We start from the raw sequence: 18,732 nt of genomic DNA, 5'->3' as shown, positions 1-18,732 counted from the left end.
TAAGTTTCGCTTTCGCTTAATGGATTTCTCGACCATTACTGTCCCCGTCTGCTGAACACAGCGCCCTGCCACCCTGCCACTGCAGTCCAGCTCAGTTTCATTGGCAGGACTAATACACAGCCCTGTTCCCAAAGCTAGAGCTCAAAGGACAGGCAGCGGGGACAATTGACACAGGAAATATACATGTCACATTTGAATATCTGTTTGCAGACATGTTGCAGGGACTGCCGGGCTGTGTGGGTCAGAGAGGGGCCGCTGTCTGTGTCCAGAGCGCTGTCCCTGGGTGAGCTGAGGTCAGGGCTCAGGCTGGGACTCTGAGGACAGGGTGTTTGGGACAGCAGCAGGGAGTTTGCCTCGTCCTCCGCTCACACTGCCTCGTCTCTGGGCTGCCTGTCTGCGGGTCCTGTCTCTGGCCCAGGCTGTGGAGCTCAGTGTGGACTGGCCTCGGATCGGGCTCTGTTCGGGGACCATTACGGTGGGCCAGTACTGAGCTGTGGTCCCTCTGCAGGCTGCGGTGGCCTCCAGCTTGTGTTGCTCTAGAGCAGGGGTTCCCAAAGTGCGGCCCTAGAGGATGTTTGATGCGGCCCCCCAAAGCCAACCTTCAACCACCCCTTTTCTGAAGTTTTACTATATTTCTACACTTCATGAACATTTTCAGTTACAAATTGCACATGTAATAGTTGTAATAGAAGAACAATTCAAGTTCATAAATGTTCCCTAACAGAAATGTATAGGAAATTAAAAAATATGATTTTTGACATATTTCGTTTTCATCAGTGATTCATTTCTACTGTGCCACCCCCATCCCATGCAACCTCTGTAAATTTGCCCTCCATCACCAGACATTGGGAACCCCTGCTCTAGAGCGTCTTTGTGCCATTACCTGATATACTCACAGACTGACACATTGACTGACTGACTGACTGACACTGACACGCTGACTGACAGACACAATGACTGACTGACACACTGACTGACTGACACACCGACTGACACACACTGACTGACTGACACACTGACTGACTGACTGACACACCGACTGACTGACAGACACACTGACTGACTGACACACTGACTGACAGACACACCGAATGACTGACTGACACATTGACTGACTGACTGACACACCGACTGACTGACTGACACACTGACTGACTGACAGACACACTGACTGACACATTGACTGATTGACACTGACTGACACACTGACTGATACATTGACTGACACTGACACACTGCTTGATAGAGACACTGAGTGAACATCTCAAGTTTCCATTTTTATTTTGTTTATTAAAGCGATAAGTAACAATGCGTTGTCATAAATACATTTCAATCATATTTATATGACATATAGAAAATTACATATAATTTAAAAATACATACATTAAACTAAATTAAAACTCTAATCAATGTACAGGTATTGCCAGTTTACATTACATCTACTGATGTCACGACAGTGCATAGAATTATGATTCTATATTATTTACAGCATTATATTATACTGTACAATAGTACACTGTACTGTACTATACTACACTGAACCCTAGTGTATTACATTGCATTTATACTATATTAGTTACACTGCACTGTACAGTGTACCCTTCACCCTCACCTCTCTCTCACCCATCCTTTTCCTGCTTCTCTCTCTCTCTCTCAGTTCAATTCAATGCAACCTTTATTGGCATGACATTTGTATAAAAGTATTGCCAAAGCATGTGATATAATTGATACATATAAATAGGAAAATAGATGTATATAATGTAAAGAAAAAAATACATACATTAAACATAATTAAAATACAAAAATGAATAAATAATACAAATAAAATCATTGAAAATACTGTGATTAGGTACATTTCAATAAATAAAAAAGAGAAAGAAAAAAATAGACATCAATAAAACAATCCTCATTCCCAGTAAAGCCCCCCCACCTTAGAGAACAGCTCTAACACCTTTTCTTATGTCCGTGTATTTCGAGTAGGATAGGAGGAAGTGTGTCTCTGTTTCGATCTCCCCCTGTTCACAGCTCCACTCCACCCACCTGTGTGTCGGCCCGATTCAATGGCCAGGCTGTGGTCACTGAGTCTGTACCTTGTCAATGTGTGCCTTTCTTTTGAGTTTTTGATTTTCAGGTATTCTGCAAATGTAATGTTCCTATTTAGGGGCTGATAACATTCAAGTTTATCTATAAATGTCTATTCATTTTTCCAATTTGTTGTATTTCTCTTTCAGGTGAAGGTGATTGTTGTGGTTGTTGTGGAGCTCTGGCCCTGGGGCTCTCCAGTGTCCGTGCAGCTTGAGGTCGGGGGCCTCGCTACGGGGAGAGCTGGGTGCTCCATAGTGCTCTGTGGTGGTAGGACTGGGGGTCTGCCTGCTTTATGTGGGAGCAGAACTTCACTGCCCTCCTCTGGAGGGGGATCAGCAGGGGAGACAGACCCAGCTCCGCTCTGCTCTGTGTTGGGCGTCAGATTGCTCAACACTGTGGAACCTCACTGATGAAGATGTTGGACAGTGTTGGGCTCAGACTGCAGTCCTGCCTCACTCCCCGCCCTGAGTGAAGAACTCTGACCTTTTATCACCAATGTTCACTGCGCACTGAGTACATTGACTTTATGATGTCACAGACTGTACCCCCCACAACGCTTTAGAGGAGCCTGTAAAGGAGTCCTTTGTGCCAGATTGAATCAAAAGCTTCCTTAAAGTCAAAAAAGCAAGCAGATATTTTTTGGTGGACGTGTTTGTCTGTGAGGGTATGTTGGGTGTAAATATGGTCGGATGTGCGGTGTTTTGGTAGGAAGCCAATCTGACTCTCTCTCTATTCCTCCTTCTCCTCTTCTCTGGACAGGTGGCTCTCCTTCCCTTGCTCCTGACTGGGGCGGGCGCTGTCACTCTCTCTCTCCCTCCCTGCCCCCCTCTCCTCCTCGGACAGCCGCACAGCCTCCCCCCCCTCCCTCTCGCTCTCTCTCGCCCCCTCCCTTCCTCCCTCTCTCTCCGGGTCGAAGGGCTGTGGGAAGAGGGGAGGAGGGGGGCTGGAGAGCTGATTCAACAGCCCCACAAACACTGTGCCTGGACTGTAGATATGGAAAGGACCTGAGGGGGAGAGAGAGAGAGAGAGAGAGGGCATTCATGTAGTACAGTACACTACTGACAGACTTGACACTACAGTGCATTAACACTAACAGACTGGACACTACAGTACATTAACACTGACTGACTAACTGGACACTACAGCACATTAACACTGACTGACTGATTGGACACTACAGCACATTAACACTGACTGACTGAACACTACAGTACATTAACACTGACTGACTGATTGGACACTACAGCACATTAACACTGACTGACTGGACACTACAGTACATTAACACTGACTGACTGAACACTACAGTACATTAACACTGACTGACTGATTGGACACTACAGCACATTAACACTGACTGACTGGACACTACAGTACATTAACACTGACTGACTGATTGGACACTACAGCACATTAACACTGACTGACTGGACACTACAGTACATTAACACTGACTGACTGGACACTACAGCACATTAACACTGACTGACTGGACACTACAGTACATTAACACTGACTGACTGACTGGACACTACAGCACATTAACACTGACTGACTGGACACTACAGTACATTAACACTGACTGACTGACTGGACACTACAGCACATTAACACTGACTGACTGGACACTACAGCACATTAACACTGACTGACTGGACACTACAGCACATTAACACTGACTGACTGATTGGACACTACAGCACATTAACACTGACTGACTGGACACTACAGCACATTAACACTGACTGACTGGACACTACAGCACATTAACACTGACTGACTGACTGGACACTACAGCACATTAACACTGACTGACTGGACACTACAGCACATTAACACTGACTGACTGACTGGACACTATAGCACATTAACACTGACTGACTGACTGGACACTACAGCACATTAACACTGACTGACTGGACACTACAGCACATTAACACTGACTGACTGACTGGACACTACAGTACATTAACACTGACTGACTGGACACTACAGCACATTAACACTGACTGACTGATTGGACACTACAGTACATTAACACTGACTGACTGGACACTACAGGACATTAACACTGACTGACTGACTGGACACTACAGTACATTAACACTGACTGACTGACTGGACACTACAGCACATTAACACTGACTGACTGACTGGACACTACAGCACATTAACACTGACTGACTGGACACTACAGTACATTAACACTGACTGGACACTACAGCACATTAACACTGACTGACTGACTGGACACTACAGTACATTAACACTGACTGACTGATAGAGAGAGTTAATACAGACACAGTTACAGACTGAACAGTACTAGCAGTAGCATTATAATTATACTTATTTTTATTATTATTAGTATTACCTAAGTTCCCACTGCACTTAGTGTCCTCAGAGCTCCTACTGATGGGCTGGCTGCTCCTCTCTGCACTCTGATTGGCTCCCCTCCACCAGTCCCCCACCGGGCTTCGGGTCTGGGGGCAGTCCGTCTCCAGGCTTCTCTCTGGGCTGTGATTGGTGTATGACTCTGCGATCTGGGGCTCCCTACTGGACAGGAGTTGGTGGCCTGGCTGCCAGTAAGGCAGGACTGCAATTCCAGTATTGACCTGCGGGGGGGGGACCACAAAGGTCTGAGTGAATTGGAGGTGATGGGATATCCACAAAAATATGTTCTCATCATGCTTTGTGCAGTCTGCCACCCATTCCCATGGCAGTGTATTGTGGGAAGTGTACTTCTCTCTATCTGCAGGAGTTACAAGAGGGCTGCGTCACAAACCGCTCCCTTGTGCTGAAGTCCCAGAATTCCTTGCGTTTACGGTGGAGACAGGTGGGAAAACAGGCCGGTGCGATGATGTTAGGTTATGTGCCAGGCAAATTATTTGTGTCATGTGTGTTGTATGGAGTTGCATGGCTGAAAAAAAGGATCTAATTCATGATTTCAATACATGATTAAAAAAGTTCCCCCAAATGAATAAAGCAGCTGACAAATTACATGATGTAAGTGAGCAACTGTAATTCAGTTATTATTTTTATGCAAGAACAGGGACAGAGGTTTAAACTTTCCAACAAACTGCTTCAGGGGGAAAGTGGGAGGCAGACCCTCAGTATAGAGAGACAGAGTGAGGAGAGACAGGATGATACACCAGATATAAACAAATCGAGAGAGTCTATAGAGGAAAGTCTAAAGTCTCTGTCACTCTTTCTTTCTCTGCCCCCTTCTTTTTGTCTGTCTCTCTCACCTTCTACCCTTGTCTTTCCCCAGTTCCCTCTCTCTTCAATCCTCTTCACCCTATCCGCTCATCCCTCTCTCCTCCTCTTTCCTTGCCTACCTATCTTTTTCTCTATATATATTAAAAATTGAATATAAAGATAATTTACCTTTTGATTGTCAGGCACACAAAGCTTAGCCACTGAAAAACAATCATAATAACACATTAATCATAATAATATTAAAAATAGTGAAATACAACAAGAAAGTGGAAGGGAGAGAGACAGTTTAGTACATAAATAAAGTGTACTATATGGACTAAGGGACACACACACACACACTGACACATACCTTTCTTAATACAAAGTGAATCACTGCAGTTCTTGAACAGTATGAATATTCCCAGAATTCCTAACAACACCAGAATGAGTGACACATAGACCAGACTGAAATCTAAGAGAGAGAGAGATTAATACAGTGTACACACTCTGACTGACTGACTGGACACCACAGTACATTAACACTGACTGACTGGACACTACAGCACATTAACACTGACTGACTGACTGGACACTACAGTACATTAACACTGACTGACTGGACACTACAGCACATTAACACTGACTGACTGACTGGACACTACAGCACATTAACACTGACTGACTGACTGGACACTACAGTACATTAACACTGACTGACTGGACACTACAGCACATTAACACTGACTGACTGACTGGACACTACAGCACATTAACACTGACTGACTGGACACTACAGTACATTAACACTGACTGACTGGACACTACAGTACATTAACACTGACTGACTGACTGGACACTACAGCACATTAACACTGACTGACTGGACACTACAGCACATTAACACTGACTGACTGATTGGACACTACAGCACATTAACACTGACTGACTGGACACTACAGTACATTAACACTGACTGACTGGACACTACAGCACATTAACACTGACTGACTGACTGGACACTACAGCACATTAACACTGACTGACTGGACACTACAGCACATTAACACTGACTGACTGATTGGACACTACAGCACATTAACACTGACTGACTGGACACTACAGTACATTAACACTGACTGACTGGACACTACAGCACATTAACACTGACTGACTGACTGGACACTACAGTACATTAACACTGACTGATTGACTGGACACTACAGCACATTAACACTGACTGACTGACTGGACACTATAGCACATTAACACTGACTGACTGACTGGACACTACAGCACATTAACACTGACTGACTGGACACTACAGCACATTAACACTGACTGACTGACTGGACACTACAGTACATTAACACTGACTGACTGACTGACTGGACACTACAGTACATTAACACTGACTGACTGACTGGACACTACAGTACATTAACACTGACTGACTGGACACTACAGCACATTAACACTGACTGACTGACTGGACACTACAGCACATTAACACTGACTGACTGGACACTACAGCACATTAACACTGACTGACTGACTGGACACTACAGCACATTAACACTGACTGACTGGACACTACAGTACATTAACACTGACTGACTGACTGGACACTACAGTACATTAACACTGACTGACTGGACACTACAGTACATTAACACTGACTGGACACTCACTCTGTTTGTCTGGGTCCTTCTGTCTGTCCATACACTGAGTGTCTACAGTCGCATTGCCAGGGACTCTGACAGTCTGACCCACAGACTCACAGCTGCAGACAGACAGGGAGAGAGAGAATCATCATCATCATCATCATCATCATTATTTGTATTATTGGCATCATCATTGTACGTGTCATTATGACTAGCAGTGTCAGTAGCAGTGTTACAGTTTTTCTCGTTTGCTAAGTCAATGTGAATGAAACTGTGGTCCACATGACCAACACCATAACCTAGATGAGCAGAATAGAACACATTACTGCAAAACAGCAGATCATTTTTGGTTGCTTTCACACAAAATGCAAATGTCAAGCATAGTTTTGCACAACAGTAAACACAGCTCTCTACACAAGACACAAAAATCTATTGGGTAAGTCTTGTTAAACACTATTAGATAATTTGCTCACAGCCCATTTACTCTGAATTTACACACAAGCAGAAGACAGAGAGTGCAGTACAGGGCTGACCGTGTCACAGTGCTGCTCATAGTCAGTGTTCATTGTGCCAGTGTGAAGTGGCTGACGGAAAGAACTTGTCATTAGGTCACAAATGACACTGTTTTGATTGGCTGATATGATTTTGTGAAATATATTGTATTTGCTGTTTCGAGAGTCTGAGAGCATTTTGCAAAGGATTTGTGTGATTGTGGCCAAAGTGTTTCAGTTTGGGACACGTGTTCATTGTTATTCGAAAAAGTGAATTCTGTTTGGAGAAATGTGCTCAAGCAATCGAGAAAAACTGTAATAGCAGCAGCAGTAGTAGTTGTACTACTAGTCTACAGTTCAGTACAGGTACACTAATGATAATGCAAGTATACTCTGCTGCGCATGGGTTTGTTAGAGCACACATTTGTTTAATTATTTAATTAATTTTAAATCATCATTTTCAACATTTTAAACCATTAAAATATGATCCGGTAGCAAAACTGAGAGGCAGTGATGGATGGAGCGGCGGTTTCAAAAATGTTCCGTCATGTTCGGTAATTAAAACACAGAATGACTGAAATCTAGAAAGTGAGTCACAGTGCAGACACAGCGCAGACACAGCGCAGACACAGTGCAGACACAGCGCAGACACAGCGCAGACACAGCGCTGCTCCTCCACTGCGACCGACTGCCCCCCCAGCAACATGCAATTGACATGAGAACACGGAACAAATGAACAATGATAATAATGATATTGGGCCCAAACGAGACGGAAGGGAAGGTCTTGAGGGAGAATCTACATTGAAGCGAAAGAGCGTCAGTCCGGAGCAGGAACTTTGGCCAATTCAAGTGTAAATTCCAGTAAATATGGTGAGTTTATGATTATGATTTGTTTGATTGTTAATTTATCACACTATTGTTCATTGACATTAGTGTTGAACTCATTGTCGTGTGCGGTTCTCGCGCTCATGAAACCCACCCCATTGGCTTAATGAATGTATGACCCGGTTTAATGCTCTGGTTCTGACCGCTCGTGCAAAGCGAGGTACACCTGTACTCTACACACATTTAACCAAATGAACTGTGTGAGCAGTGCTGTCCTCCACCAGTGCACCATGGGTATTATAGGTCCTAGTAGATTGTGGGCAAGAAATGTAGTTTTGATCTGCATTGGGTCTGACTTAATCTGACTTACTTGGTGTGAGGGTCGCAGTTTCCAGAGGTCTGGTTTAGGAACGTACCGGCGCCACACTCTGCAAAAGACAGGGGTGTGTAAATGAAGAGACACACACTCTATAGCGAAGATCACAGACACACACTCAGTGTATCAGTCAGTCAGTGTGTGAGTGAGTGCGTGAGTCAGTCAGGGTGTCCGTGTGTGTGTGCGGTGATCAGTGTGTCAGTGTGTTACCTGCGTTTATGTTCTTGGTGCATTGGTCGCAGTCTCCATGGGAGGAATTGTTCATACAGTGGAAGCCTGGTTTGCAGCGGCACAGCAGGGGCCTCACTTTGGAACAGTTCTGCACCACCTCCATGTTAAACACTGGCAAATCAGAACACAGCTCATTAGCGTGCAGTGAGCTCATTAGCATAGTGACAGGACAAAATACAGAACAGCACGGCACTGTCGGGTACAGCACAGAAACACAAGGGCAGTGCAGGGCCGAGGCTATGCTGCACACTGTAGGTGTGAGCTGTAGTGTGTAGTGTATGGTGTGGTGTGCAGTAGTGTGTATTGTACATTACAGTGTTTAGTGTGCAATGTGCAGTGTGTAGTGTGTAGTGCAGTGTATAGAGAATTGTGCAGTGTGTAGTATGTAGTGCAGTGTGTAGTATATGGTGCAGTGTTAGTGTAGTGTGCAGTGTGTAGTGCAGTGTGTAGTATATTGTGCAGTGTGTAATGCAGTGTGCAGTGTGTAGTATATTGTGCAGTGTGCAGTGTGTAGTACCCTCTCTGCAGTCTCTGTTGCAGGAGTGGCAGCGTGGTTCACTGTTGACTGACTCAGTGTAAGAGTCTGCCCCGCAGCGGGAGCACTGAGTACAACTGCTGCGGTAATAACCTGAGAGAGAGAGAGAGAGAGAGAGAGAGAGAGAGATCAATAGAGGGCACACTGACTGACTGATTGGACTCTACAGTATGTAAACACTACACTGACCTATGGTACATTAATATAGACTGAAAGAGGGGGAGAGGGAGAGAGAGAGAGAGAGAGAGAGAGAGAGAGATAGAGAGAAGGAGAGAGAGAGTTATATTCATAACAGGATGCAGAAGATAGCAGGAGTGCCTTTCAGGTTGAAAACAGCATTGCTTCGACAGGAAGTGGTTTTAATTAGCCTAGCGAGGACAGACTAATGTGAATCAGAGGGGGGGGGCAGGATGGGGGTAGCGGGGGAGAGATAGAGAGACAGAGAGGGAGAAAGGTAGAGGGTGAGAGGGAGATGGGAGAGAGGGAGGGAGGGAAAGAATGAAGGAGGAAGAGACAGGGAATGTATCACTCAGTGTCTCAGTCAGTGTGTCAGTCAGTCAGTCTCAGTCAGTTAGAGTGTCTGTCAGTCAGTGTGTTATTCACTCACTCAGTCAGTCAGTCAGTCAGTGTGTCAGTCGGTCAGTCTTTTACCTGGCTCACAGAGAATGCATCCATTTTCATCATGCTGTACAGCAGGTGAAACCTGGAGGTAAAACATGAGATTAATAATAATCACCATTATAACAACATCTCACACACTGGAGTTTTTAAAACTTACAGAGTAATAGAGAGCTGGCGAGACTGAAGCTGGAGCCCGGTGTGTCGTGTGTGACATTTCACTAAGTGAGCCCCTGAGAGTAAGACATGACTCCTGAGGAGTGAAGAGTCTGCATCACCATCGTCAGCCAGCGGGAGACACACACACACACACACACACACACAGTGACACACAGTAACACACACACACAGTGACACACACAGTGACACAAACTGACACAGACACACACAGTGACACACACACTGACACACACACACACACACACACACAGTGACACACAGTAACACACACACACACACACACAGTGACACACACAGTGACACAAACTGACACAGACACACACAGTGACACACACACACACACACAGTGACACACAGTAACACACACACACACAGTGACACACACACTGACACACACACACACACACAGTGACACACAGTAACACACACACACACAGTGACACACACAGTGACACACACACTGACACACACACACACACACACAGTGACACACAGTAACACACACACACACACAGTGACACACACAGTGACACAAACTGACACAGACACACACACTGACACACACTGACACACACACACACAGGCAGCCAGGCAGACGTACACACACTGACACACACACCCATACATACTTACAGAGGTACATATGTCTGGGTGTCAGTTTCATTAATAACACAGGCAGTGACACACTCTGAGTCACAGTAAGAGTGACTAACTAACTAACAAAACACTTAACAGTCACTTTCAGAAACTCTGTTCAACAATACACAATTCAGCGCACAGCAGAGTAATGCAGACCAGCACAGAACACAGACCAATACAGTGCAATACAATCCAATGCATTAAACAATAGAGCTGAATATATCCAATTCAGACTAGTACAGCTCAGTATAGTCCAATTCAGTTTAATACAGACCTGTGTATTGTAACACAGTACAATACAATGCAGTGTATCTTAATACCAGTACAGACCAATACAGACCAGTCCATGATTACTATACAGCAAGAGAGTGCATAGAGGTGGAAAGAGAGGGAGAGACGAAGAGAGAGAAGGGGAAGGAGGGAGATGCAGAGGGAGAGAGAGACACACAGAGATGGAAAGTGGGGGAGAGAGACGGAGGAATGGAGAGACAGGGAAAGAAAGGGAGGGATGGCAGGAGTCAGTTACCGTTGGAAACGCGAAGATCATGTGACCAAACAGAACAGGGATTGACACCCAGACCAGCGAGATCATCCCTGATGATGATAATGATAATGATAATGATAACAGTTACTAGTGCGATATATACAGTAATGTATAGTTATTAGGTTTAAATATGCAGTATAGTATAGTTACTGTAGTTCATATAATTACTGTTATATAAACAGTAGAGTATTGTTATTACAATTATATACACTATTTAAAATATAGTTATTAGCACTATATAAACAGTATCTAGTTATTAGTATTAGACATACAGTAATATTAACTACAGTGATATATTAAATTAGTTACAGTGCTTGCAGTGTGATTAATGTTATATGAAAACACACATATTTACCAGTATGTAGACGTCAAAATTGGTCAGCAATCTGTCTGTCTCACTCCACTCCGCTCTCTCTCTCTCTCTCTCTCTCTCTCCTTCACTGTCTCTTTCGCTCTCTTTTCCGTGCGTGTCGTTTATTCTTTCTGGTTCATTGGTTTATTTCTCCTCTCTCTCTTTCTACCTGTACACCTCAGAGTTGCACTTCCTTCCTCCCTCCTTCTCTCTCTATCTCTCGCTCCCTCTCCCTCCCCCTCAGTCTTCCTCCCTCATTTCCTCTGTACCTGTAAATGTCTCTCTCTCTCTGCCTGTCTCACCCACTCCCCTGCTCTCGGCCTTCCCTCCCTCTCTCTCGATGTGTAAATGTACAGCAGTGTCCAGTCAGTGTATTAACCCCTCTCTCTTTCTTATGTGTCTTTGTCAGTGCCTCAAAATGTCAGTGTCTCACTGCTTCAATGTGTGTGTGTGTCACTGTCTCAATGTGTCAGTTTGTGTCACTGTCTCAATGTGTCAGTTTGTGTCACTGTCTGAATGTGTCAGTGTGTGTGTGTCACTGTCTCAATGTGTCAGTTTGTGTCACTGTCTGAATGTGTCAGTGTGTGTGTGTCACTGTCTGAATGTGTCAGTGTGTGTGTGTCACTGTCTCAATGTGTCAGTGTGTGTGTGTCACTGTCTTAATGTGTCAGTTTGTGTCACTGTCTGAATGTGTCAGTGTGTGTGTGTCACTGTCTCAATGTGTCAGTGTGTGTGTGTCACTGTCTTAATGTGTCAGTGTGTGAGATTGTGTCACTGTCACAATATGTCAAGAGTCTCAGTATGTCAGTGTGTGTTTGTCAGTGTCTCAATGTGTCAGTGTCCCAGTGTGTGTCTCAGGATATCAGTGCCAGAATGTCAGTATGTGTGTGTGTGTGTGTGTGTGTGTGTGTGTGTGTGTGTGTGTGTGTCTCAGTGTGTCAGTGAGTAAGAAATGATAGATAATTACAATAACTATAGAAACACTCAGTGAGGAGCAGAATTTTCCACTGCAGTCAGACTGAGGCTCACTTCCTGTTATTGTGGGAACAGGAAGTCACCTATTCTGGTAACCTGCTGCTCACGTCCTGTCCAACAAATGCTTAAAAACAGAGAGAGAGAAGGAGAGAGAAGGAGAGTGATAGATAAAGAACAGTGCATTTTCAAAATAATGCAGTACATACAATACAAACCATTCACTACAGTACTGCAGTACAATACAACACAGTGCAGTAGATTACAATACGCTACAGTGCAGTAGATTACAATACGCTACAGTGCAGTAGATTACAATACGCTACAGTGCAGTAGATTACAATAGACCACAGTGCAGTAGATTACAATACACTACAGTGCAGTAGATTACAATACGCTACAGTGCAGTAGATTACAATAGACCACAGTGCAGTAGATTACAATAGACCACAGTGCAGTAGATTACAATACACTACAGTGCAGTAGATTACAATACGCTACAGTGCAGTAGATTACAATACGCTACAGTGCAGTAGATTACAATAGACCACAGTGCAGTAGATTACAATACACTACAGTGCAGTAGATTACAATAGACCACAGTGCAGTAGATTACAATACACTACAGTGCAGTAGAATACAATATGCTACAGTGCAGTAGATTACAATAGACCACAGTGCAGTAGATTACAATACGCTACAGTGCAGTAGAATACAATACACTACAGTGCAGTAGATTACAATACGCTCCAGTGCAGTAGATTACAATACGCTACAGTGCAGTAGATTACAATAGACCACAGTGCAGTAGATTACAATACGCTACAGTGCAGTAGATTACAATACGCTACAGTGCAGTAGATTACAATACGCTACAGTGCAGTAGAATACAATATGCTACAGTGCAGTAGATTACAATAGACCACAGTGCAGTAGATTACAATACGCTACAGTGCAGTAGAATACAATACACTACAGTGCAGTAGATTACAATACGCTCCAGTGCAGTAGATTACAATACGCTACAGTGCAGTAGATTACAATAGACCACAGTGCAGTAGATTACAATACGCTACAGTGCAGTAGATTACAATACGCTACAGTGCAGTAGATTACAATACGCTACAGTGCAGTAGATTACAATAGACCACAGTGCAGTAGATTACAATAGACCACAGTGCAGTAGATTACAATACGCTACAGTGCAGTAGATTACAATAGACCACAGTGCAGTAGAATACAATACGCTACAGTGCAGTAGATTACAATAGACCACAGTGCAGTAGATTACAATACGCTACAGTGCAGTAGAATACAATACACTACAGTGCAGTAGATTACAATACGCTACAGTGCAGTAGATTACAATACGCTACAGTGCAGTAGATTACAATAGACCACAGTGCAGTAGATTACAATACGCTACAGTGCAGTAGATTACAATACGCTACAGTGCAGTAGATTACAATACGCTACAGTGCAGTAGATTACAATACGCTACAGTGCAGTAGATTACAATAGACCACAGTGCAGTAGATTACAATAGACCACAGTGCAGTAGATTACAATACGCTACAGTGCAGTAGATTACAATACGCTACAGTGCAGTAGATTACAATACGCTACAGTGCAGTAGATTACAATACGCTACAGTGCAGTAGATTACAATAGACCACAGTGCAGTAGATTACAATACGCTACAGTGCAGTAGATTACAATACGCTACAGTGCAGTAGATTACAATAGACCACAGTGCAGTAGATTACAATACTATGCATTACATTGTGGTACTAAAATGTTAAAATACTTAACATATTTACATTATTTAATATACACATTGTAATACATTTTTATTTAAAACCTAATAGTAATAATGGGGGGTGTGTCCCTTTAAGTAACATTGTGTAGCTGCTGTCATCACAGTGAAGGACTTCCTATAACTGACCAATTCAAACTATGGGTTAATGTTTCCTCCCCTGAAACTACTGGATTTGATTTCAGTCAAAATTCAGTTATCAAAACATCTGTGTCTCGTGGCGGCAGGCTGCTATGACCCCCCGCTGCTCCTGCAGCTGCCGTACCTGCCAGAGTGAACTGACTGCACCGAACTGGAGCTCTGAGTTCACTTCCTCTGAGATTTCAATTGGGATATATTAAAACCCAATGGCACGTTTAAATGTCAATAGCATTGTTTAATCAGGGGTGCACGAAAGAGTCACAATACAACACGTGTGTTTTTCTGTTGCTTCTCTTCAACGTTTGCTCTTAATTACTGAGACTGAAATGAAACATGTTATCACTTCTCACAGCTGCAGATATCTTCACTTGGTGCCTGATACGATCGAAAACAATTGGTTATGGCCCCATAACACGTCTATATTTTTCTCAGATCTACTTTAACCTCGACTACAAGTGTTTTCAGATTTCATGTTTGTGTAACTCTAGACTGAAGTCCATATAAAGTCTCTGTTCATGTAAATTGATTACATTATGGAAGGCAGCCCCAAAATAACCAAAGCTTTCTTTGTATTCTTCTTGTCATTATTTAATTTGCCAGTGTCTATTAATGTTACATTCCTCAAGAATATATCTGTCCTGTATCTGAGATGTGTGGTGGATGCAGAGTGAGATTTACTCTAAAACAGTTCACAGATCTCAAGCTCAGGAGAAAGATCAGTTGCTGGCTTCAGCCAGGAGGGAACTGGAGGAAGTGGGCAAAGTCTGACAGAGAGACTAGGGGAGAGCAGGCAGGAATAAAGCTGTCCAGGCCGTTAGTGCCCTGGGGAGCACAAAAGGATTGTGGGGCTGATGTAGGGAGAGGCTGTAGCATTGACACTGGGTTACTCAGCCCTTTCATAGTGATTGGTACTGTTAAATGATAACCCACAGCCACACACCCATTGGATTAAGAAAGGCAGAGCTGCTGTCCGAGCAGAGGAGCGATGCTGTGATGCTGGATGAAGAGAGAGCCGCCACCAGGCCCCGGTCCAACACCTCACTGCAGAGCTGCAGGAAGAGAGAAGCCGCGCTCTCCAGGAAGATGAAAAGGTGTATGAGCTATGAGGAACGCTTCCTTTCTTGGGAGGAGGAATAGGGGGCGAGTGCCCAGCTGAGAGAGGAGTTACCCAGGAAACGAAAACCTCTGAGGTGGGAGAGAGAGGGCAACTTGTTAGTCTGGATCTGAGAGAGAGGGAGAAGAAAGAGGAAACATGCCAGGTAAGACATTGCAGAACCAGCCTCAGCATCACTTTCATAGCCTAGTCTCAGACTCGTTCTCTAGAATCATTGTGGATAGTATTGAGAGGTATTTAACTGAGAGGTAGAGTGAGGTCATTCCTGCTCTTTGCAGTGTTGTTTTCCCCACGTGCACATGACACTATCTATAGATTTGTGTTTTGCATTCTCAAACTGGCTGACAGCATGCGGCTTCTGTGCACCCAACAGACAGAACACACAACCACGCTGTACATACAAAAAAAGCCTTCATATAGAGGTAACTCAAGCTCAAACAAGAGCACGCCTCAACACATCCAAAAGGGCTCAAAGGCAAAGGACTGATCGTACAGGAGGTGTGAGAGATGTCTGCTACACTGAACGACTCTGTCATGCTTTGGGGTCTGTGTGAATATGGCAGGAGTTGGTAGTAGCAGTCTGGGAACATTTTCCACTTAAAAACTGCTCAATATGAAGTTCACCGTTGCTGAGAGGGCTGGCAGAACTGTGGCTGACCAGAACTAAAGTCCGAAGCTCAGAGAGTGCAGTACAGGACTCAGGAATGAAAACAGGTGAGACTGTCCGGTTTCCCCAGACCTTGATTTGCAGCAACGATACCTTTATGATGTAAATGTAGAGTCCTAGAGAAGTGCTGGTGAAGATCTGAAGTGAAGGTATGAACAATATGTATGAAGTGACAATAAAATAGATTCACATCTAAGCGGTCTGTTCTTCCAGTGTGAAACACTTAGAGGTTTCTAAGAGCAATGCGCTCAGACGGGGTGTAAACTCTGGCTGGCCACTGCGTCCAAATCAATTGTTCTCTCTCCACCTCGGTGTTTCGGGTCGAGTGTGAGCTCAGGCAGCTGAGAGGAGCCGGGTCACCCTGAGCAGCGCATTTTCAAAACCGTACAGTCCATAAAACAAAATACAAACCAGTCGCTACAGTACACTGCAGAACAATACAGCACAGTAGATTACAGTACAGTGCAGCAGAGATGGAAATAAAATGTAATACTGACAATAGTTTAAACTTTAGTAAATGAGGAACTACAACACCTCCTAGTGGCTGAATAGAAATAGACAGTCAGTGAGTGAGTCTCTCAGTGACCACAGCGCCGCTCCTCTCTGTGTCCACCTCTCCTGTCTTGCAGTGACCACAGCGCCGCTCCTCTCTTTGCAGTCAGCTCTGCCTGTGTCAGCCCGTCTCTATGGCCAGGCTGTGGTCACTGAGCTGGTACTTGGTCGGGATCTGTCTCTGCTTCGTGTCTCTGACAGTGAAGAGACTCTGCAGGGTGGACTCTCTGTTTAGGGCCCAATAACAATCCAGTTTGTTCTGTAATTTAGGGTCACGTTCACATCTAGTCCCCCTGCAAATAACTCAAATCATAGTCACCTTGCAAACTAACCTTTTCTTTTTCAGATATTTTCTTATTCTTTGTAGCTTCCTTTTTATTGCGTGAAAAGCTCTTTGTGCTTTTTCTTTGAATGCACTCCCCGCCAGGTTAAAGCTCCCTGATGCACTGATCATCAGGCGCAGGTGGGTGTAGTGTGCACTGTGTTCGAGGGTGATGTGTGTCTCTCTCTCTCCCCCTCTCTCTGTGTAGGAGTGTGCTTGACCCTCCCTCCATCCCTCTCTCTCTTTCTCTGTCTCTCTGCCTCCTCCCACACCTTGCTCTCTCTCTCTCACGCTTTCTCCCTCTCTCACCGTTTCTGTCTGTCTTTGCGTCTGCCAGAGTCTCAGTCTGTGTGTCTGTTACCCTGTCTCTGTATGTTTGTTTGTCCGTCTCTGTCCCTGTCTTTCTCACTGTCTGTCTGTGTGTCTGGCCATGTGTCTGTCTTTCTCTCTGTCTGTCCGTCTGACAAAGTTTGACTAAAGAATACTGCACTGTATCACACTACATTACACTGTACTACACATTGCTATGTTGCACTGCACTACACTATGCAATATAATGCACTTTACTACACTATAGTAATACTATACTACACTACGCTACACTCCACTACTCTACAGTACTCTACAAAGTACTATACTGCACTACACTACATTGTGCTATACTGCACAACACTACAATACAGACTGCACTACACTACTCCACATTACACTGTAATACACTTTACTACACTATACTACACTACACTAGATTACACTACACAACTCTACACTACAATACACTCCTCTGTACTACTCTGTACAAACAACATAAAAAGAGAAATATATATCCCTCTCTTTCTCATGTTCTCTCTCCATCCCTCCCTCCCTCTCTGGCTTCATCACTCCATCAGCCCACACTAATGTCATTCTGCATGTCTCTATGAGGTTCTCAGCTAATCAGTGTAGGAGTTTTTATGACTCTCAATAAAAGCTATTACCCAGGAGCCCCAGGAGAGCCAGAGAGCAGCAGAGTGAAAGACAAAGTTTGAAATTCCAATACAGGCCAAAAGAACAGCACAGTACAGTCTGAGACAGCTGCCCCGAAACATTCAGTCAGTGTTAATGTGCTGTAGTGTCCAGTCAGTCAGTGTTAATGTACTGTAGTGTCCAGTCAGTCAGTCAGTGTTAATGTGCTGTAGTGTCCAGTCAGTCAGTGTTAATGTACTGTAGTGTCCAGTCAGTCAGTGTTAATGTACTGTAGTGTCCAGTCAGTCAGTCAGTGTTAATGTATTGTAGTGTCCAGTCAGTCAGTGTTAATGTGCTGTAGTGTCCAGTCAGTCAGTGTTAATGTGCTGTAGTGTCCAGTCAGTCAGTCAGTGTTAATGTGCTGTAGTGTCCAGTCAGTCAGTGTTAATGTGCTGTAGTGTCCAGTCAGTC

The 18,732-nt window shown here is 44.2% G+C and overlaps 1 protein-coding gene across 1 annotated transcript; it reads right to left on the bottom strand.

Moving 5' to 3' along the window:
- Nucleotides 1-1,285: 1,285 nt before the first annotated feature.
- LOC136757126 (uncharacterized) lies at nucleotides 1,286-11,964 on the bottom strand. Its single transcript, XM_066712373.1, has 11 exons — nucleotides 11,736-11,964; nucleotides 11,363-11,430; nucleotides 10,051-10,102; nucleotides 9,382-9,492; nucleotides 8,844-8,975; nucleotides 8,628-8,685; nucleotides 6,969-7,060; nucleotides 5,651-5,752; nucleotides 5,470-5,501; nucleotides 4,457-4,697; nucleotides 1,286-3,089 (listed from the first exon to the last, which is right to left on the bottom strand). The coding sequence occupies exons 2-11, from the start codon at nucleotides 11,426-11,428 to the stop codon at nucleotides 2,815-2,817; spliced, it is 1,161 nt and encodes a 386-aa protein (XP_066568470.1). The 5' UTR covers nucleotides 11,429-11,430; nucleotides 11,736-11,964; the 3' UTR covers nucleotides 1,286-2,814.
- Between the last annotated feature and the right edge of the window lie 6,768 nt (nucleotides 11,965-18,732).

This window comes from Amia ocellicauda, chromosome 1, assembly GCF_036373705.1.
Source record: "Amia ocellicauda isolate fAmiCal2 chromosome 1, fAmiCal2.hap1, whole genome shotgun sequence".
NCBI lineage: Eukaryota > Metazoa > Chordata > Actinopteri > Amiiformes > Amiidae > Amia > Amia ocellicauda.
Note: the sequence above shows the minus strand (reverse complement) of the source record. Positions and strands in the feature narration are given on the sequence as shown.

What these genes read in the sequence shown, in the direction of transcription:
- LOC136757126 (XM_066712373.1), bottom strand. Translation starts at nt 11,428, where the DNA reads ATGATCTCGCTGGTCTGGGTGTCAATCCCTGTTCTGTTTGGTCACATG. An exon ending in GAAGGACCCAGACAAACAGA is followed by an intron (nt 5,753 to 6,968) that starts GTGAGTGTCCAG and finishes TCTCTCTCTTAG; the next exon opens with ATTTCAGTCTGGTCTATGTG. An exon ending in GTGTGCCTGACAATCAAAAG is followed by an intron (nt 4,698 to 5,469) that starts GTAAATTATCTT and finishes CCCCCCCCGCAG; the next exon opens with GTCAATACTGGAATTGCAGT.